This window comes from Lepidothrix coronata, unplaced genomic scaffold (genome assembly GCF_001604755.1).
Source record: "Lepidothrix coronata isolate B3197 unplaced genomic scaffold, Lepidothrix_coronata-1.0 Scaffold141, whole genome shotgun sequence".
Lineage (NCBI taxonomy): Eukaryota > Metazoa > Chordata > Aves > Passeriformes > Pipridae > Lepidothrix > Lepidothrix coronata.
In genome coordinates, this window is record NW_016690321.1 from 1,617,938 (window position 1) to 1,639,788 (window position 21,851).

Consider the following 21,851-nt stretch of genomic DNA (forward strand, 5'->3'; position numbering starts at 1 on the left):
TGAGCTGCTGAATTCCTTAACAGACAAGATCTCCATACTACAAATGTAGAGTGAAAGTTTCCTAGTACCATTTAAGTACAGTTCTGTTTCTGTGTTCCCCCATTCCCACTTCAAAGCACCACAGAACATCAAATTGCATCATTAAAACATCTTTTCCAAGTGTCTGTTCTCACACTTCACAGGCTACCACAAAAAAATTGCTTCACTGTTTTTCTACTTAATATTGTTATTTGAGGTACATTAAGTTCGTGTAAGTTCACCCAAGCAGACCAAGGCAGCACACATGACTTGTGACAAGCTGTCAAATCTGTTGTAAAATAACCTGAGAAAATATTTTTTCAACATGGCCGGCTTCTCACTAGATTAGCAATACCAAGAAATCAAATACTTTATGTTGCTGTTTCAGCTCTTCTAATTTCAAAAGAGAAACAGAGTGCACACTGATAGACACTCATTTTTCACAGGAGCAGGAGAGAGGAAGAAGAGAAGAGGCAGCATCTTCATGAATTGACACAGGGACTAAGGCTCTACATTGAACATGTTTGAGCTACTTAACCTGCCCCACCTAACACTGACAGGCTGGCATGTCTCCTCTTGGATCTGAAGAGGCACCTTTTAGTATGAGAACAACAGAAGTCCCTCAGAGCCCCGTATTATTCCATCTACCTGTGCTGGAGGCTGCTTCAGATTGCTGGTAAACTGCAGTGGAGGAGGATGATGCAGGAGAACCAGTGGAAGCACTGGCAGACTCCTTTCCTTCCAGCTCAGCCACAGGCAAGAGTGGATTCTGGTTCAAATCCAGGTGAGTAGGGCTGGAAGGAATTCCATTCTCCAGCAGGAACTCATCCAGATCCATGTACTCCAGGTGGAAAGACTCGCCATCATAAGGAATAGTTTTGTCCCAAATAGGTGGCATAAGGGAAGCCGAGACTGCCATAGTGCTGGCAGCTGCTGCCTCATCTTCTTCAAGCTTTATTTTCTCCTTCTCTTTATCTGAAAGATACAAGTAGGTCACTGTACAAGCTGAAACACAGGAGAGACTCAAGGTTTAAGAGTCTAACAAAATCTACATGAAAGGAAATTCAGAAAGCTAATAGTTCTGGCTCATGACATTATCTGGAAAAATCAGCCGTTGAAAAGCAACATTGATGCATTCACATGTAACTCCGTATGGAACGCTCTAACCCCCCGTGATGGCTGGACCACAGACATTTGAGCAGCCTTGAAAACCAGCATCTTTGCTGTGATAACTTTCCGAAGTGTGATGTAGTACTGCATGGAGCTTATTAACCAGTCACTGCAAAATAGCCGGTTTTTCACATACCCATCTCAGAAGGATTATATGGGAAGCCATTAAGAAAATTCCGAGGAAGCAGAGTAGCTTATTCTAGGCAAAAAGAAGGAACGTACAGAACAATAATTTAAATACAAATATGAAAGGAATATGGGTTTTCAGATTACATTTTAAAATCAGTCAAAAGGTCCACAGGACACCAGAGACCTGGATGTCTATTGTTTAGCATTTTAGAAGCATTTCTCTCTGAAATGACTCAGCATGTCCACACAAAGCAATAGCTCCAAGTGCTGCTCACTATAGATAGCTCAGAGTACCTACATACAATTTTCACTCTTTGGGGAGCTGTCTAATAAGGAATACTCCCACATCCCACCCCCAAGTCACAAGAGACTGATGAATTTTTCTCCATTTACTCTGCAACAGTGCACATATTACAGAAAAAAGGCTGTTTCTATGTTCCCCATAGCTACTGAATCTTCACAATTGTCTGGGACAGAATCCAAGCAGAAAACTCAAGTTATGGAATAATTACATAATTTAAGAGATAAAAATACGCTGGCAGAAAAAAAATAGTTTAAAAATCCAAGTCATTTTCCTGATCCAGCTCTCCATGCAGCCATGCAGTTCTATCAGCACTGAAGAAGGCATTGCAGAAGCAGTGCTAGTGCTGCCAGCACTGAGCCAGCACTGCCGTCAAAAGGAACGGTCACCAGTCGTGCCCTAACCAACTGCAAATTGGGTATTACCATGGAAGCTGACAAATATTCAGTTCAATGAAACAGGGACTCCAAGGACTTGCCCTGGACTAGTCTGGATCTCCAGCATTCACAGAGGTTATCCCAATAAAATGCACCAATTTTTAGCATTAGGGTTTTCTAGACAACATGCTAAAGGAGTATTTTTCTGTATCGGGGGTGGAAGTGGGGGTGAAACTCTGCTATAAATCAGAAAAGCCTATTTATATAAAACCTATTCTGATAGAAGTGGCATTCCTTCCGCTGTTGCCTTAGCTGGTGTGGAACTGAGACTGAAAGAGCTTTTTATGGCTTAAAGGACAGCGCTGCCATACAAAGTAAATTATCCACCATACTCTGAATATTTTATACAAAAGAAGATACTGATTTTAAACTAAGCAGTTCAGAAAGTATTCAACAGCCACCGACTTGAGACTAAGAGCAAGTACTTAAAGGACATGTTAAATTCAGACCAGTGGCTCCCGGACCTAAGCTTTGTTAACATCACCTTGCAGCTTTTGGCCTTCCCCTTGCTACTTCACACTGCTGCCTCTGAACTGCGATCTCTCAGCTCCTATTCCTGCTATAAAGTCTTTTTTTGCAGGGAGTTTTGCAACTTTCCTACCTTTTGCTTGAGCGAAGCAAACATGCAGGTTAACAGTCATAATGCAAATAACCATAATGTTTCTAAACAGCTCCTACTTGAAGCTAGCAAAGAAACAGCACCTAATCCACATATAAGGATGATTTCACTTACTAATGAAGCACACCCCACCAAATTGGAACTAACATTTTACCAGTGAATCAGAGGTTGTGTAGTTCTCCAAGGTTTGCATAGTGCCCAGCACAACCAAACTCAGATTTACACTGGAGGTTGTGGACGATATCATAGTAAACATATCACCAAAACAAATGCAAGTGACAATAATTTATTCTTTGCAAGTAACTATTTTTTAATTAACATGATTAAAAACTTGCAAATGTCTGTCAAAACGTCAACCAAAAAAAAAATATTCTTCACTCTTGAAAACAGTAGTATACCATTACAAGTTTTAACATAAGCTAGGAGTGCTTTTGTTTTGCAACATCTAATACGACACCTCCAAGCGAGTAGAAAAGAACCATTAAATGATTAGTAGACCGAATATAAGGCTAATTATTAATATTTTTCAGAAGGAAGATGCTAAAGGACTACACTAGTGAAATATGTGGCTCTTCTCAGATCTTTAAATGCCTTTTAGATGTGCACGATCATCCTGCTGTCCTTCAGTAACCTGGAAAAATTGTGGTTCCTCCAACTTCCTCTTGTGATTGTCTCTGGCTCCCACCAAATTAGAATTTTCCTTCCCATGAGAAAATTTTGTGTCCTTTTGCTGAGTTGACAACCGGCAAATACTGGGTCCCCAGTGCTGTCTTTGTTTATCTGTGCTGTTTCTCTCTCTCTCTCCTCCCTCACTTCTAACAATATCGGAAACAAAACATCAGAAGGAAACACACATATTGGGTGCCCATCTATTTCAAACATTATACATCAAATGATAAAACCTTCATATGATCAGTTTTGCATTGGCGTTTTCCCACTGGCTTTCTTTCGATTCATTTAATTTTTATTTCTGCCGCACAACATCCTGTTTGGGCGCACAGTATCTAATGAAACGCTAATTAACTTCTTGCATCTCGAGGGGGTCATTTCTGCCTGCCTCAGCACAGGGGCCTGAAACATTAATTCTCTTAAGATATTTATAGTGTAAACAGGTATTACCTGACAGTAGAGCTGCAGTATCCTAAGAGGCTCCATTTGCAGCGATTCAAGGTCACCCTGATAAATCTGGACTGTACTTCTGCAGCCGATGGCTCATGTCTGATTTAGCCCCCTCATTCTGCTACTGTGACCTATTAACTGGGCTGTACATCTGCTGTTAATAGGGAGCACACCAGTTTATGCTCAGTAATTTAAGCAGACCATTCCAGTTACTGAACTGTTGGAAATACTGCTGTTTTAGCCAAAAGCAGCAGCCTGAAAAGAGCTTTATTCCGCATCCTAGTTTTTCCTCAAAAACAAAAAAACTAACCAAACCAAAAGCCAACCAAAAGATTTTGGCCACAGCTGTCAAGAGCTACAGCCACAAATAGAATAAACACTTATTTCATAAAGTTCGCCTTGTTCATCAAAAAATACTGTCAAATTATACAGAAAACACTATACAGACTATGGCTGATTGCTCCATAAATCTTTAGTCCCACTTGTGAGGATGGAACAAGACAGGTTGTGGGGATCCAAATCCCTGATGCCCATTACTGTGATGTTTGTTGAGGCATTACTCCTGCCACAGCAGTGCAACTGGTGATTAAGGCATCCTTTGGAGAGTATGCAGCAGCTCGTTATTAATATAAGAGACCTACACTCCTGCTCCAGAATATTAATTCTCTTCCCTTAACCCACAGGACTTTTTTTTTTAAATAAAAATATCATTTTTATTTAATTAATTCCTACAACATACATGACAACAGCCCCCAGCAAGGCTGGTCAGCTATACCCAGTATATGGCAGGGCATTCAAGGGGATGGCATTCTGCTAGAACTGGCTGACCTCCCTCCTCTGTTGCTCAGGATTAGAAAGCCTGCTTGCTTACTGGGTAGTCAAATTACCCACGGCAGTTGGAAAACCCACAGGTAGCTTGTGGAGACCATAAATGGACACCGCAGCTAGTTGATACTATTTCTCACAGAGTAACACAGAAAACTGTATTTTTGTCAACAGGCGTTCCAGAGGAAAGGCACAAGGTCTTTTCTCAGAAAGCTTGCTGAAACTGCAACACTGGATTAAGTGAATTAAGTGAACATTTTGACTGTGTCTCTATACTGTTAATGGAACAGAAAAGAAACAAGAATCCTCTGAAGTCAGTTGAATCACAAGTCTACTGACAAGCCTTTTGTAAAATTAGGAGTAACTACCTGCTGACAGCAAAGGTATTCTTTCTTTTGTCTTGCAAATATGCAAACAAGAAAAGCATCAGAGACAAAAATAAACAGAAAGCAACAAGTTCCAAAGTGTGAAGTGAAACAGAACAAGGTGAACTAAGGAAATCTATGGAGAATTTAAAAGAATGAGAACCTGAACTTTATCACAACATGAATGGAGGGGGGTAGTCAAAATGCAATGGACTCTAGTAAGGTTTAGAGGCTCAAGCTGAACACCTTCCCGAGCTGGAATGGGGTCATCTAGTGAAAGTAACAAATGTTTCTAATTTTAGAAAAAGGCACTACCTCAAAATCATATTCATTTCAGAATTTCACATCTCCATAGGCTAGATCATGTGATTCTGGGCACAAAAAGCACTCCAAGACAAAGTCACCATATCCCTGTCAGCCACCATCACTGTTTCTATTCGTGAACTTAAATTGTTCCTGCTGGCACTATTGCCTTTAAAAAGGACTGGGTGCAGAAATATCCTAAGAAATCCTGTAATTTTGTAGATTCAAGATTCTGTGTACTGCAGCATCCTGCACCAAAGCAACATAACTAAAACCTTTACCACAAGTTGACCTTTTTTTAACAGAAAGAAGAAAAAAATACTCACCAGAATCACAAAATGGATACATTTACAGGGTACCACGCAATAATAGATATATAACATAACTAGGATCCTCACTGGGAACAATCTTGCCAACCTACGTTGTGGTCTACCCCGGATATTCTCTGCAGTTCCAAAAAATGATTCTCAACATCAAAATTCTTAAGTGTAAGGACTTACTTTATTATACACCAGTACAGTAGGCACTATAGCAGTGCAGATAATCCTGAGCCTTTCCTCAAAATGAAACTGATACTCAGAAAGGCAAAAATACTGTCGGGTGAAGAAAAAAATCCCGAAGTGTGCCATCAGCAGCGAAGACTACAAGCACCAGCCCTGCTATTTACACAGCTGCCGCCTGCACATCCAGTGGGAGAGCGGCAGCTCCAGCCCATGCAGGGCTGCATGTGAGGCAGCCAGTCATACCCTCCTGGATTATCACCCAACCTAATCTGAGGGGATCTGCTGTTTACGCGTCTCATCGGGCAACTTCTCAGCAATTAAGGTCAAGCAAGACTCGAAACCTTCCCACCGCTGCTCCCAACTGCGCGTCTACCGGCGAAGGAGGCTCCAGGCAGCCCAGAGACCAAGCCCAGCATGTCACGTCCCGGCCCCTGCCCACTCCCCCCTCCCGCAGCGCCCGACTTTGCCCAGCGCAGGCACCCACACGCTCCCGAGGGCCGCTGGCCCGGGAGGCGGGAGCGATCCCGTGCTGCCGGCACTTGGCACGGCCGCGCGGGGGGCGGGGGAGGGAGGGACGGGGCGGAGGGAAGGGGCCCGGCGTGCGGCCTCTCCCGCGGGTACTCCCCCCGCGGCCAGTCCCGCCGTGACCCGGCGGGTCCCGCCCTCCGAGCCGCGGGGCGGGAAGGTGGCGGTGGGGAAAGGGAATGGGGGGGGTGGGGGTTGGTGTACGATTGGGGGGCGCCGCGCGCCCCCGCGGCCCCCGCGCGCGGCCCCGCGCTCACCCAGGCGCGCCTCCCGCGGTGGGTTCTCCATCAGCTTCTTCAGCACCAGCGGGAACGCGCCCGCCAGGCCCCGCCGCTCCTGCTGCGCGGCGGCCCCCGCGCTCCCCCCGGCTGCAGTGGGCTCCGGTCCTCCCGCCGTCGCCGCCGCCTCCTGGTGCGCGGCGCGGCCGGGCATACTCCCCGCGGGCGAGCGGGCGGGCGGGCTGTCAGTGGTCACCGGCGGCGCGGAGCTGCGGCAGCGGCTCCCGGGACGCGGCGGCGGCGGCGGCGACGGCGGCGAGCGCGAACCAAACGACGCAGGCGCGACCGACTGACGCCCGGCGCGTGCTTCAGTATTCATGAGCGCCGGGGCCCCGCCCCGCCCCGGCCCCTTCGCGCGCGCCGATTGGCCCGTGTATGCCGAAGGGGGCGGCCCCGCGCGCGCAGGCCCCGCCCTCTCTGCTCCGCCTCCCCTGCAGCCGGCGCGGGCACGCGCCCCCCACCCGCCGGGGCACGTGCAGGGGCGTGGCCTCCGGGTGGCTCATTAGAATGCGGAGCCCCGCCCCCCTTCACCTCCTCCCGCGGGCGTTGCGTCACCGCCAGGAGGGCGGGAGGGGGAGGGAGCGCGCGTGTGGGCGGTAGAGGAGGAGTGGCGCCCTCCTGCAGCGGGGCGCGCGCCCGCCGCGCGCCTCCTGCGGCTGCGCGCGCGTGCCCCCCCCCCGCCCGTGCCCCGTGCCGGGCGGCAGCTGAGGGGGCCGTGGCCGCACGGGGGCCCGTGAGGGCGGCACTGGCTGCAGCACCCTTCCTCGTCCTGCCCCGGCCCCAGCGCTCCAGCCGGACCTTGAATATCCTCGTTTAGGATCCCGAGATCACCTTTCCCGCGTGCTCTGGATTTAATCTCCCTCCGTCCCACACGGTGCTCACAGCGGCGTGCCCTGTATAACATGGGCAGGGAGAAGGGCTTCGCTGCGGTGCCGTCACGGCCGGGCTTCTGGGGAAAGGGCCGTCCCTCCCAAGTTGTCATGATGGCAAGCAATCCTTGCTCCATCAGCACGGATGCCGTGCTGAGATTTAAGCCTCTGAGCGCACAAAGGGAGCGAATGATGCCAAGTCCGTTCCCGAGAGCACAGGCGGACACCCAGGAACGTCTCCCACAGAATGAATTCGCTCGCAAAGTGGCAGATGCCTGAGCCTCCTGTCAGCAGGCGCTGCCTCTCGCCTCGGCAGGACGGGCCGCAGCGAACCCGCCGCCCAGCGCCGTGAGCCGGGGAGGGTACCCTCCCCCGGGATCGGCCCCTCTGCACCCAACAGAGCCGAGGGAGCCAGAGCGGAGGTATCCGCACAAGTGCCAACAGAAAAGAGATACCCTCCTGTCAGGTAGTCACTTGGACATCGGCTTGGCTCAGCTTCCCATTCACAAGCCTCAGACATTTCGTTTTGGTGGCAGGGCACGATTTGCCCTGACCCTCGCTAATAAACCCCGATGGTCTTTGTGACAAAGAAAAAAAAATCAGGTCTGAACTCCTCCCCACACGCCCCAGGGAAAGGAATGGATTTGAAATCACATGGGCTACGTGTTTTCCTCCATTCTCTTCCTGTAATCACGACCAGGAGACATCTCCATCCAACCTGGGCAGACAGGGAGCTGCCCTGCCCTCCAGGTCCTTCTCTAGCTTAGACTGGGAGACTGAATCTGCTGCCTCCAACTCCCGACGCAACTCCTGCACACAGGCTGCCCGATGGTAAGCTTGGATAGGGCCACCTTGTTAATACAGGCTGGAACAGCACAGGTTAATGCATCGTTTATCAAGGCTGATAAATCCAGCTGCAAGAAGCAGGCAGAGCAGGTCATGCTCTGCTGCTCAGCGTGCTCCAGGGCTGCTGCATGCCCTCCACGGACTCCCTCTGCCTTGCCAAGCTCAGCTGGCAGGAGAAAAAGGCACATGTGTGAAAGGGAGATACCACTTCACGCAGGGCAATGAGACACAGATGTTGGAAGACCACACACAGCAGAGGCAGCACACAGAGCTCGGCAAGGGGCAGTGAGCTCACAGCGATGCTTTTGCCTGGGAGACATCTACCGACAGGTGGTAGATAAAGAACACAGCATAGTGAGGCCAGGAAGAAGCAGCTTCTAGGAACAAGGCAAGGGGATACAGCCAAAGCAGGGCAGGCTGCAGGCTTCCCATTCAGTTATGGCTCTCGTGGTCACTTTGTTCCATTGTTGTCAACACTGGTGGCCCCCGGGGGTGATGCCTCGGTACTGTACAACACTCCTTCAAGGAACAGGGTCTGCACATCCCCCCTGCAGAGCTCAATGGAAACTGCTTTGCTGGGTAATGTCCATAAGAATGGAGGTTATTAAAACCACTCAGCAGCTTTTACTCCAGGGCTTTTCTGTTTAGATCAACCATGTTCTTCTTCCAGCACATTTCCACCCGCACTCCACTGTGCTAAGGTTTGCTCTGCACCACCGCTGAGCTGTGACTCTGCTTTGAGAGGGTTTAGCCTGTACAGTGTTAGCTGCTCGGCCTGAAGACAGGAGGGAGGGAGTATCTGGGGAGCATTCCTGTGGGTTCCCTCTCACATCACTCTGCTCCAGCATTAGCTCTGCCCTGCCAGCTAGGAGAGAGACTGCCTTGAGAGCTTTTCCTCGCCTCTGGGGATTAGGGGCTCTAGCAATTGCCAGCAGAAAGTGGGCATTACACCATGAGCCGTACCTTCTTGGTTAAGGTGGGATCTGCCTGGGATTTTTACATTTGCTTTCACTCTGCGGCTGAGAAGGAAGAGAAGAGGACAATGAGGTGTGAGGAGAGGAATGCAGCAGCCTTGGCTGTTACTGCTGGGAGTCTTGTCAGGGCCAGATGATGCAGAACAGCCCAGTTCCGGTGCAGCAGGGAGGCAAGCAACAAGCAGCCCAGTGCTAGGCATAGGGTGGGGGGACCTGCCCCACTGGGAGGTTTGAATAGCAGAACACATTTCAGACAGAGGCCTGAGAGCCAGCAAATCCAGATGAGTGGTGTGTAAGTGTGGAGATACAGGAGAATCTGAGCTGAGCTCTGTGGGAAGAGGGCCAGGATGGGAATGCTGGCCTGCAGAGGGAGGCAGCATAATAAGGACAGTTCTGAGGATTACAGGAGGTGATGCTGAGAGGCAGGGTGGTCCCAGGGTGGAGGAAGAATGCTGCCACAAAACAGCATCCTCAGCTGCCAAATAAGTCACACTGATTTAAGACTAAATTATTCTCCCTGCAAATCATTGATCTCCCTTCTACTCCCTACTCCAAACAGATAGGTCTTGCCAGCGCTCCTCCCTTGGATTAATTCAATCCACTTGGCGGTGGAGAGCAGAGATCTCAAAAAAGCAGCCAAACTTAGCTTAGCCACAGCAAGGCTCGGCACCACGTGAGCCTCCCTTGGCCCTTCTGCCTCCTCCCAGCCAGGTTTACTTTCTGCCTGATTATCAGTGAGCTTGGAAAAACATGCTCTGGTCCCCACAAACAGTGGGACTTCATACGGTGTGATATATAAATACACCTCTTATCAGGCAGTCTCAGCAAAGGAGAGAGACTGCTCACAGGTGACAGCAGCAGAGGAATGTGACAAAGTGAGCCCCTTAGGGGGTTTGGCAGCTCCCCTTGCCCTATTTCCCTTTCCCACAGGGAGCTGTATGTGTGCCACAGAGATTGCTGTATTACCACAGGTGTAGGCAGCTGCTCTTCCTGCCGTGAACACTTTACTGTTGCAGCAGCTGCCTTTTCTCCCATTGACTCTGGAGCAAAAGCAGGGTCCCTCTCCACACTGTGTGTCTGGCTTTTCTGCTCCTGGGTCATGCTGTGCTTCAAGCCTGCAGAGCTACCTGTGTGTTCTGGTAGCAACTCCCTACAGAAGAGTGAGCTCTGTGCATGTTTGTTTCTGTGAGTTCAACTCACTCATGCCTAGACATAAGCTTGTTGAGCCGAGGTGTTCCCACACACCTCCCCAGCGCTCAGCAGTGAACATGAAAACACAACAACCAAAAAGCAGCTTGCCAAGGGCATGTGGCATCCTATCCCAAAACAGAGAGTACTCAAGTTGCGTGATGGGCTCTTGGAGCATGCCCAGCAATTGAGAAGTGGTCAGTCCAGCACAAGCAAAGTGTTCAGCACAGCAGAAGCCCAAACTAAATAATCTCCTGGGTCCTTTCCAGTTGTTTTCTGGGATGCTGCAGAGAGAGTGGGAAAGCCTAGGAGTACAGAAATGCTCTTGCAAAGAAAATGCAACATTTACCGTGTCCCCTACCTCAGCTTTCCACTGATAAACAACGGCAGCATCAAAGTTTGCACAGAGTCAGCCTGCCCCACACAGCCTGGCTCTCTGGACAGTCTGCATCTGGGAAGAAGCAATGTCTGGAGGCTCAGTGGTTATTAACTACGGGACAACATGAATGGCAATTCTGCTATATGAGCATGAAGATTTGTGCCCAAGCCTTTTCTGTGCACAAATCTTTGAGGGTTTCCAAGAAATAGCTGAGCAGAGAGATTAAAAGGATCAGGAGCTCAGCACTCTTTACTGATTTTGTAATCAATCCATTGCAGCCGTTTTTTCCTCCTAGCTGCATAACATGCTCGGTGCCAGAACTCCCTGTCTGATTTGGACACTTTGGGAAACACACCCTTTAAGGGCTCACAGCATACAAGATCATCTGCCCCCTTCTTGCCTTGCAACTCAAAATGGGGAAGGAGAAATCAAAACAGAAATCCCAGCATATATTTCCTTAATCCTACCTGTCATCTTGTTGGTCCAGGGTAAAGAATACTCCAGTAGGGACTTCAGGACTTCTGGAAAGTCCAGGGCAGTGGGGCCCCCAGGGTTGTTGCAGCTTGACATGTCCTGTCCTGAGGCTGTGCCAGCAGGGCTAAGGGAGGGCCAGGTGCCTGGACGCCAATGCTACACTCCACTTGCCTGGGTGTTGCAAGAAGGGCTCGGAGGCACCCAGAGCAGGTTTGCCAAACTACTCCGGCTGTGAAAAAGCGAGGAAGGGAAGCAGCCTGGTGGAGATGCAGTTTGCCCGGCTGTATTCACCTCCCCCTCTCCCACTCTGAAGTGGCCAATTGTGGAAATAGCTTGCAGCCTTGCAGGGCTGGGCCGGGCGGCTGGCCAGCGTGGTTTTACAGGGCCTCTCCCAGCCAATCCGGCAGCGAAGAACTGGGCCAGTTATCTAACTTTGCAAAGGCAGCACCCTTTTCCTTCGCAAGGTGTTATAACAAATATACACGTTGGAGGCAGGGGGAAAAGCAAGTGCACTCTGTCGGGGGTACACACGTCGGCTGCAAGCGCAACAGCAAAGGGATCCTCTGACGGGCTCTCAGGAGGCACTGAGGAGCTCCAAGCTGCGCAGGCTGCCACGGGGAGATACACATGCTGTCTGCATCTGCATGCTAACTTTTTAGCTCTCTGAGATGCAAATAGTGACATTATTTTTATGTGATGCAACACTTAATGTGTGTCCCTCTTAAGTCAACATTTATAACAGCACAAGACATCTTTTTTATTGTGTGCATCATCCCCAAAATGCAGGATTTTTCCTCTTAAGTGGCACAGAATTTTATCAAAAAGCCAACAGCCTCCTCTCAGAGCAGTGATGTACAGCAAGAGAGTTCATGAACCATGCAAATACCCTGATAACAGCTGGTTAAGTAAGATCTTGAGCACACAAAGCTCCTCCTCTCCTGTTAGTGAAGTTTTTAGCATGGAGGGAAGGACTGGAGACAGGAGGATAAAGGTCTGATCCTCTTTATCAGAATCTGGCCTGGGAAGTAGCATCTTAGACATGCTGTGGTCTCCTCTTTTGCTGGGTGTGATTTTACAACAGAAGTGCTTTTATTTCTTAGTTTGCTCCTGTCCATTTTGCCAGGCTCAGCCTTACAGCACCAGTGTGAATCAATAGGAACCAGGTATTCCTACACTGGTCTGTGAGCCCCAGCTATCAGTGACAGCCTAGCAAAACCATGCATGGCTGTCAGCATGAAAGTGGACTGAGTGAAGTCATTAGGACTTTCCTTGTGCCTAAAGTGAAGCACTTCACTGGCCCAGCATTTAGAGTGCTAAAAAGTGATGGGAGGGGATAGGATGGTGTTTGGTCCCATAAGGAAATGCATTTTATTTAACTTAATAGAAACCAAAAAGAAAGAATTACCTAACAAGGTTCGGTGGTTGAAAATGTCAGTGAAGCTGAAAGGGAAAGGAGAAGCCTCGTGATCTAGATCCCAATATAATCAGTCTCAGAAATCACACAATAGATGCTTTAGTAGACTTTGTAATTACGGAACTATCTCTTGTGATTTCCCTTGTGGTTTGCTCCCTCCATTTCCCAGAGAGAACGTAAGAAAGCAGCCAGTCATAACCATTGGTGGTGAAGCCATTCAGGGAAAACAGTCCCATACTAACCCTAGGCTGTTTGGTGTTGATTCAACCAAGCCAGCAGACAGACCCTGCAGATGGTCAGTGCATTCTGGCTTCTGTAAGCAAGCGAAATGCTTGCATCTCTCCTTCCTGGAGCACAGCCTGCCAGTCAGGAGGTCCATGTCCTTTCCTGCAAACTTCCAGTTCAAACTTGCTGGTCAAAGCAAGTGGAATGCAGTCATTCAATCCTGCCAAGCATCACTAATGTTTGGGACAGCTACTAGTTGTGGTTCTCATCACAGGATGACAAGGGAAAATGACTAAGAACACAGTAGCTGTCCAATGCCAGGTGCAGCTGGACCTTCTGGTTTTGTCCCAGGCTCAGACTTGTTCTGAAAGCTGAACAAACATCTGACCATGTGTCTGGAGGGACCAAAGGACTTCACAGCAGCTGCTGCAGCAATTGACTTGCATTTATGGCTTCAGAAAATGAAGAAGTTAATTCAGAAAAAATTCATAGAATCATAGAATAGTTTGGGTTGGAATGGACCTTAAAAATCATCTAAATTGTCACTTAGCATTTTGAATTATTAGCCTGCAATGGACATCTCTAAGTTTTTATCTGGAGATCTGAGACTGTATATTTCATCTCATGTTTGACATGTCCACAAAGTCTGCTACCAACACTGTATGTCCTTCTTGATTCAGAATCCTTGAACGATGAGCTCCTGTCCACAAGAAGAGCTTGGGTAACATCATTAGCCAGATACATCAACACTACCCTGTCTTGAACCCCCAGGGATTCATAAACCATGTTATGGAGTAGAGCCATAGCAGTGGGGAATGTCTGTCTGCCTCTGTATCCCCACCACAGAGAGCAGAGCACTTGAGCTGCTTTAGCAAATAAAATTGAAATGTTGGCTCTGGAAAGCTGCAGGCATGGCCACAGATTGCATCTCTTGTGCTGGTTGCACTGTTATCAGATCATATGGTTATTTATTGTAATTGTGGTTTGATGTTAGTGGAGGTGTTGGCAGCTCTGCTCTGTCACTCAGAAGCCCAGTCGGCCCAAAACAGCACATTTCCCCACAGACTCAGCCAGCCATAGTCAACTTATACTGGCCCTAAGTAGGTAGCACGCAGAAGGGGACACCTAACATGATGGAAAAGGCCAAACGCCAGGAACACCAATTTAAATGGCAGAAGCCAATGTCCTCTTCTTCAGTGTCTTTTCTGTAGGTCTCCTGGTGCACTACCCACACCGTCCAGCAGTGTGAGCCGCTAGGCACGTTTTCCTGAGGAGTGTGTTCAGCAGTCCTGAGGGGAGGAGTGTGGGTCCTTCAACATCTGCCTTGGTCCATGCTCTCCTCCTTCTCATTCCAAAGAGTTATGCTTTTTTTAAGCAACAAATTCTTCTACCTTGCTTCCCCCTGATCCCTTTGCCTTTCTGTAGTGCTCAGATACTTCTGTTGACACCAGAGTATGTAAACACCTCTTTTAAAACCTCTAATTCTACTCCTGTCTCCAGTGGGGTCTCTCTACAGAGGCTTTCTATCAGGCCCAAAGAGCACAGGGAACCACAGAGCACCACTGCTTAGGTGTTATGAGTAGGTACAGCCTTCATTGCAGTTTGAGACCCTGGAGAATCGTTTCAGACATTCAGACCTCTGATACAGCCCTGTTCATTACAAAGATCTGGCTGAGGGGGGTTCTCTGTGCATCTTCCAGGTTACCATCTTTCCCTCAGCCCCAGGAGTACTCCCTCAACTCCTTCACCGGACCACTTCCACAGTGCTTCTGTAGCTGCCTTTCCACTGTTTCCCTTCCTGCCAGCAGCTTGCAGCCATCCTCAGAAGCAAAACAAGAGCCAGTGGCACACCTGGGTGCCTCCTCAGTCAGAAACTCCAGCAGATTGATGCTGTGGGTCTTGGCCTTGTTGGTGGCACCTTACTGCACATCAATTTCTGAGGCCACCATTACCAAAGGGAACTTAGTTGTTTCTCACACATATGTGAAAGCACAGCTGGTGGGGAACTCAACAGCAGCAGTGACATTTGACCAAAGAAAGGCATTATTGGTCATTATTACTAATTGCTGTTATCTCAGCTTCCTCCATAAGGTGAAAGCTTGGCTAGATAATCAAGTGGAATGTGTCCTCTTAGAAAATAAAAATAATTTCTGTCTGATTTTCTAAGGACACAAATCTTACACAACAGTATTATGTATCCATCCATCTATCCATCCATCCATCCATCTGTGTATCCATCCATCCATCCATCCATCCATCCATCCATCCATCCATCCATCCATCCATCCATCCATCCATCTGTCTATCCATCCATCCATCCATCCATCCATCTGTCCATCCATCCATCCATCCACCCCTCCCTCCACAGAGCATTCTACCCACCTCGGCAAAGGGATTCTATTTGAAAAATAAGCCAGTTGAATTAATGCCTCCCCAGAGAGAAAATCTGCTGTTATGTGTTCTGTTTGATCTGGGGCACATACCTTGGCAGTGAAACCCCAAAGCACATGCTGCTCCTGACAGGCAATAGTGAAGGGACAGGCAGAAGGTAGCAGTACTGGGGGGACTTTGTGGTGACAGACAAGGTGACAGACACTCCTTTCCAGTGAATCTGGAAATAAGGACAAAACCACGTAGAAATTTGTAGAAGCTTTGCAAATTCTGCTGTTCTTGAAGCAAGACTCTTTTCCTTTTTTTTTCTTCTTTTTCTTCAGTCACCCAAGACCACTCACCACTCACTCCAGGCCCACCCATGGGGTTTGATTCTTGCACCAAACCCAGCTTGGTAAGTGGTTTCCTCCTTCTTCTTTTACCCAAGCAAACCCTTTGCCAGAGGTCAGTCACTGCCTCTTTACAGACATCCACACATTTTTTTTTCTTGTACTAGTTCCTAGAACAATTGCAGACTCCACTGACAGCTTCCAGATTTAGCTATTTATTTGCATAGTGCATCAGGCTTGATAGGGAATTTTTCTCACTGTGGCAGGAGCCTACAGGCTGAGTTTCACCCTGGCCATTCTGAAGGGATGCTTGCACTGCATCCTAGAAACTTGTCTTCTTCGGGGTCGGGATACTGCTGCTAGTGCCAACAGACGTCTATGGAGCTTCATGGATACCCAGAATGGCAGCACCAGGGAAGGCTGTGGCCAGACCACAGAGGTGTCTGCATCCACAGCAGATTACTTTGAGAGAAAAAGAGGTGACAGAAGGAGTGATGAAGCCTGCGTGGGACGGCGGACAGGTGAGGGTGAGAAAAGTGGAACTGGGACTCTGCACTGGCTAAAGACCCTGCCTGGTGCCTGCAACACAGGCATGCAATCCTTTGGGTGCTTTTGATGGTAGCAACGTGCAACACAGACACACAGGCTTGATGAGGCCTCACTCTTAGCCCCCTTCCTACCTCTGAAAGGGCTGCCCCTTCCCCTGCAGGGTACTACATGCACACATGTGCCTATGTATGTGCACATGTGTGCCTGACTGTCTCCCTGTGTGGAGGAACAGCGTCAGGATCTCCCAAGCAAGCAGTGAACTTCAATGGAAGGAACAGCCTCACTTCCTGCCCGAGGCGAAAGGATTTCTAAAATATAATTCCCCAAAATGTGTGCCAAAAAGTTAATGAGCTTTGCTTCCCCACCACCTCTGCCAAGACATCTCCACCTCCTTGTTGTACTTACATGGCAGCTGGTCTCACCACATCTCTGCTTGTCTGCACGTGGCCTTCCCTTGTGAGGTGCCCTTTGCCAGAGAACTAGGTGCTAGGCAGAGAGAAAATGTGAGAAAGGGCCTTGGGTTCACCAGAAGCTGTGCTGCCCTGGGCAGGAAGGACACCTAGAGCTGCTTTTGCTGCATTTCCCTGGTCTGGAAACACTCGGAGCCTGGGCAGAGCCAGTTTCGGGAGCTCCCTGAACAAGCCTTGGCAGGAGGCAGAGCCCAGGAGGTGCCAAGAGCACTAATAAACCAAGGGGTTTAAAGCAGCACGGGTAAATCAAAGGACAGTGATATTAGGCCTCTGCCAGGGTCCGTGGGAGACTATTGGGTGGGACAGCAAGATACACATTCCTCTGTCTGCTTCCTTCTCAAAATGAAGAGCCTGGCTGTAAGGACCTGGACTGTCCCTCAGCCATCCCTTCCCCTCAGACCCCCTGGGAACAATGTGGTCCCCAGCAGGAGCAGGAAACCTGCTGTGTCATAGCCCAAGAGGTCAGAGCTTGATGGACAGATACAGGAGTCATCTGAGCCTGGGGAAGGCGTGTGGACTCAAAGAAAACAACTAATCCTTCAAAAGGCTTGGGCAGTTTGGCAGCTGCTTATCCCCCAAAGGCAAGACATGAAAGGTCTCAAACAGGAGAAGATCCAAACTGCCTAGAGCTTCTTTTGAAAACACTGCTGCTGTATTGAATCCCCACCAGAGCTCCCAGGGGCAATGTCCAGCCATGTTGCAGTTATTCTCAACTCATTTGGCTGAGGAAAACTGAGGCCATCTTACTCCCATGGAAGCAGGACTTTCCCTCTTTGCCTCAGGGCTTTGCTGGGATACAGACAGGGGAGCAGTGCCTTGGTATTCAATTAGAGAAACTATGTAGCTCTTCCTCCATCTGACCATCTGCCTGGAGGGCCCCAGAACTATTGGAAGCCCACAGCTAAGGCAAACATAGGAAATCCACTGAGAACAAAAGAAATACACCAAAGAGCACCTCCAGAGTTGAGTGTTTTTCCAGTTCCAAGCAAGCCAAATCTACTCTGGCATCTGGGTTTAGAGATTTCCATCCCAGCCCTGTTTAAATGTCATTTTTGGGAGAATTAATGTAGTTAGTTATGAATAACCCTATTTCCTGGTACTCTGCTATGTTTGTGCCTCCTGAGGCTCTCTGGAAAAAGTAGGAGTTTTCTGGGGCACTGTCATCTGTAAGATAAACTGCAGAGAGGAGCATACCTGAAAGGGGTAATCTTGGGAGTTGCCAGGGACAGGACTGTTGTGGTGGGAAAGGAATCATCTGGAGCTGTCATTTGGTCTGATTCCTGCTCTTGTCCTTGCTGCACCTGGATCTAATGTTTTTAGAAAACACCGCTCCTGTCCTGGGGGCACCAGGACCTGCTGCTCCAGCCTGGAGGGGGAACTGCAGAAAAACAGGAGGTGACAATCCATCTGGGAAGGGAGAGAGGTTATTTGGAATGGATAAGCCCTGTCCTGTCTCCTTCCATCCTGGGGAGAAAGGGCAAGGCTGGATGAGACATGGCTCCTGGCCAGAGCTTTCTAGGAAGCTACAAGAGCTAAGTGTCCACAAGACCTCTGCCCAGAGCCACCAGTAGCACCCAACTAAGTCTGTTCAGCACCTTCTGCCCCACACCAAATATCTGTGTGCTACAGCCAGGCGTGTGCAGCCTTTCCTCCTCCACTTCCTCCCATTGGTCACTTCTATCCAGCTGTCTTTTACTATTTAGCACGTTGTTTTCTGCCCCATGTTTTCCCCCCCAAGTGCCCTACATGGTCCTCCTCTGGGCCATCCACCCCAGCCAGTGACCAGCACACCTCCCCAGGTTACAGCTCCTGCATGACAGGAACTCTCTGCTACTCTCTGTGCACAGAACACAACACAACACTGCCCTGTTCTTGGTTGCAATGGCAGCAGCAAACACAACGAAGAGGATGACAGCATTTGGATCACCTGCTGTCACTGCCTAGAAATGTTTCTCTACAGTGTGGGCAGGCAGACTCAGTCACAGGATTGCTTAGGAATCTCATCTGCAGCAAACTCCCTCTGCCAAGCTGCCGTGTGATGGCATTAATGATCTTGAGCACAAAGACCTCCTCCCACCTCTCAGGGGTCTCTATCCCTGCTCCTCTCAATGTTCCATCAAACCTGGATCCTTCCTGGCTGACTTGGGTCTCTCCCCCTTGTCTTTGTAACTGCTGAAGTTCCTAGGAGGATCTGAATACTGAAATCATCACTCCTTTCCCTGCCTCTCCCAAATACAAATTTATTTCAGTGAAGAAACACTGATTTACAGCTGAGGCTCAAACCTGCAAGGAAAACACTGTCTTTTTTGTCTTCTCATGCTTTGTCTGCCTTGTAATTCAACAATTTTGGTTTCCATGGTACTGGAAAGGCTACCCTCAACTCTTGCCAGCATGGCCTCAATAATCTCTGGAATGTAAAACTAATATCTCTCACGTTGTACATAATCAATGCCCCTTGGAAGTGTACTGGTCTCCTCATTCCCCCTGCACTACAAGCTACTGTTCAGGTGTCACCTTTGACCAGAAGTCCCTATATTTGTATGGAGGCACATCAGGGAGATGTGTGACAAATCTCCTCTCCTCAGGCCTCACTGGATATGGCCTTCTGGTCACTCTACCAGTTTATACAGCAGTAACAAGGCGTATCCATGGGACTCCCCTGTCTTCACTGCATTTCCACTTCTGGCTTCATGAAGAATCCAGTTTTATTAATACATGTTTTCACACTGACCTCTTCCCCCAGGTGCAGCGTTCCTCACACAGCATCCTCTCCAGGGGCAAAGTGCACAGATGCTTCCCATGGCCCAAGCTGTGTGTGACTCGGTGGGTAGGGCTAAGGGCATTTTCCCTGGCAGGGTGCACACTGGCAGGCAAAAGAACTGTCTGACTCAGTTGAACAGAGTGGTCTACACAGCAGAACAGCCTCTAGATGAAGGTGGTTACAAGACCTGATTACTGGAGGTTTCAAAACACAGGTTACCCAAACACCTGAAACTATGTGTTAATGCAGAGCACAGATTCTTGGCACTGGGGGGAAAGAAAAAACCCTTAAATACACCTAAAGTTCACAAGAACTGTGTGCCTGATGAAGAACTGCATAATCTGTTAATACACACATAGGCAATTTTCCGCTCAGCAAGAAGAACAGATTATACCTAAAGATGGGAGAAAGCCAAAGCGATCCAATGTTTAATGTGCTCCCTTTGCTTCCCTCCTCACAGCGGGGAAACCTGAAACCAAGATAAAAACCCTTTGCAGGCTATTTGAAAAACACAAACACACACTGGATCAGGAGACGGTTTAAAGTGCACACTTTTATTTTCTATTACAAAGGCTATAAGAAGCAAGTTTGGTTTTTTTCTTTATTTAAGAACAAAAACGTTGTTAAAACATCTACATTATTATCCTGATACTAGACCTTATGAAAGATACTAAGTTCTTTTTTAATAGTAAAGCGTGGTATTCTTAAATTATATTAATACAAAGACATATTAAAGGACTCGAAATCATTACTACCCAGCTCAGAACTGCAGCATCCCCTTGCTATCTTTTCCTTTCGCTTGCTAAAATCCATCCATTTTTGACATACAGTTTCATACAAGCTAAGTAGGGTATTTTCTGTTGTTTGTTTGTTTGTTTTTATTTCCCCCTGTAAAGGCCAGGTTAACTCCAATGCCAGTGTCACTTAAATCCCTGCCCCTACCAAAGAATTTGGGAAAAGAGTTTCACTAAGTCCTTCAGCATTTAACAAGTTTCTGCTCTGTGTGAATGTCTGTGGTTATTTTACGGGATATGAAATTTTCTTCTAATGTTACAAAATTAGAACATCACTTCTTTTGTTAATAACCCTCAAATTTGGTTCTGTGCTGCAGAATTTTCTTCTCTCACATGAATGAAGAAGAGAGAGTTATCAGGGTCTTGTGAACACACCACTAACGCAGCCCTACAATTTGTGGTTTATCTGTTGTAGAGCTGCGAGCGCTGAGCAGTTTTGCTGAGAGCACATGTGTGCTGAAGAAAACCCTCTTGGCTTGATAAAGCGAGCCTAAGAAGTCAAGTGTGAACCTTCCTGTCTTTCACAATGTCCCTTTAAATAATATAAGCAAAGCCTTACCATTAAAACTTAACTTGCTAGCTAGCAGTATAATACTCTCTCACTGAGATAGGACTGCAAGGACATCCTAAGGGGTTTCAAAAATGTGAACAGGGAAACCTGTCCCATCTCAAAATTTATACATATCTATATAAAATCCTCCCCTCTTTTGTTATTTTCCTTTCCCTGTGCCAAATAAAAGTCTTCATATTTAAACTGGAGATGCTGCGTTTCCTGGCCCGAGTCCTTTTCCTTTACCCTCATTTTAAAAGATTCCTTTGATACCACACACATATAATATTATATATAGAGATATATTTAATACCTGTGTATATATGCTTCATGGGAGGGGTCACATATATACACACTAAAACAAGTCTGGTGACAAAGTACTGCAACACCACAGACCAGGTTATCATATCAGGGAAAACAAAAAGAGACACTCAACACAACCCCCATGACTGTGGGCCTACCTCACCTCACCTCACCTCACCTCACCTTACCTCACCTCACCTCACCTCACCTCACCTCACCATGCTCTCCCTCTCCCCACCTCGGCTCCAGCCCGAACCTACAAAACCTTGCCGAGCAGCTTGTCTCTCGTTGCAGAGATGGGGAGAGGGGATAGTGACACACCCCATAACTTAAACAAGTCCTCATATGGAAATCACGGCTCAGCGAACATTAGAGTCACACTAGAGATGCAGGTTTGTTTTAAAAATAAAAAATACATTCCAATGTTCCCCAATCCAGATTTTCTTCCTTGGCATCTCTGCCCAAGAAGAGCAGAACAAGATAACCCAGGAGCTGATGCCTGCCTTCTCCTGTCTCTGTCTGTAAAGCTGACCACTTGAGCACAAAGATGACCGGGAGAAGGTACCACAAAGGACAGAGAAGAAAATATAGCACCTGACCACTCAAAAACTGCCGTCTGATATTGCTCATACCAAACCAATGACTACCATCCGCATTTTAAGGGAGAGAAAAATAGCTCTGTGGGGAAGTGGTTGAGTTGTCCCAGGAAGTGGCTGAGTCGCCATCCCTGGAGGTATTTGGAA

At 48.1% G+C, this 21,851-nt stretch overlaps 1 protein-coding gene across 5 annotated transcripts in view; it reads right to left on the reverse strand.

The window, feature by feature from the left end:
* TEF (TEF, PAR bZIP transcription factor) overlaps positions 1-11,619 on the reverse strand; it is a 36,852-nt gene extending 25,233 nt beyond the window's left edge. For 3 of the 5 annotated variants that reach the window (XM_017827581.1, XM_017827582.1, XM_017827583.1), the window contains exons 1-2: positions 11,316-11,619; positions 667-993 (exon numbers count right to left, since the gene is read on the reverse strand). In XM_017827581.1, the coding sequence (XP_017683070.1) occupies positions 667-993; positions 11,316-11,418 (430 nt within the window). In that variant the 5' untranslated portion in view covers positions 11,419-11,619. Of the gene's footprint in view, positions 1-666; positions 994-6,571; positions 6,747-11,315 lie in introns of those variants that run through there. The other 2 variants (XM_017827580.1, XM_017827584.1) reach the window with 2 other exon arrangements.
* Positions 11,620-21,851: the final 10,232 nt, after the last annotated feature.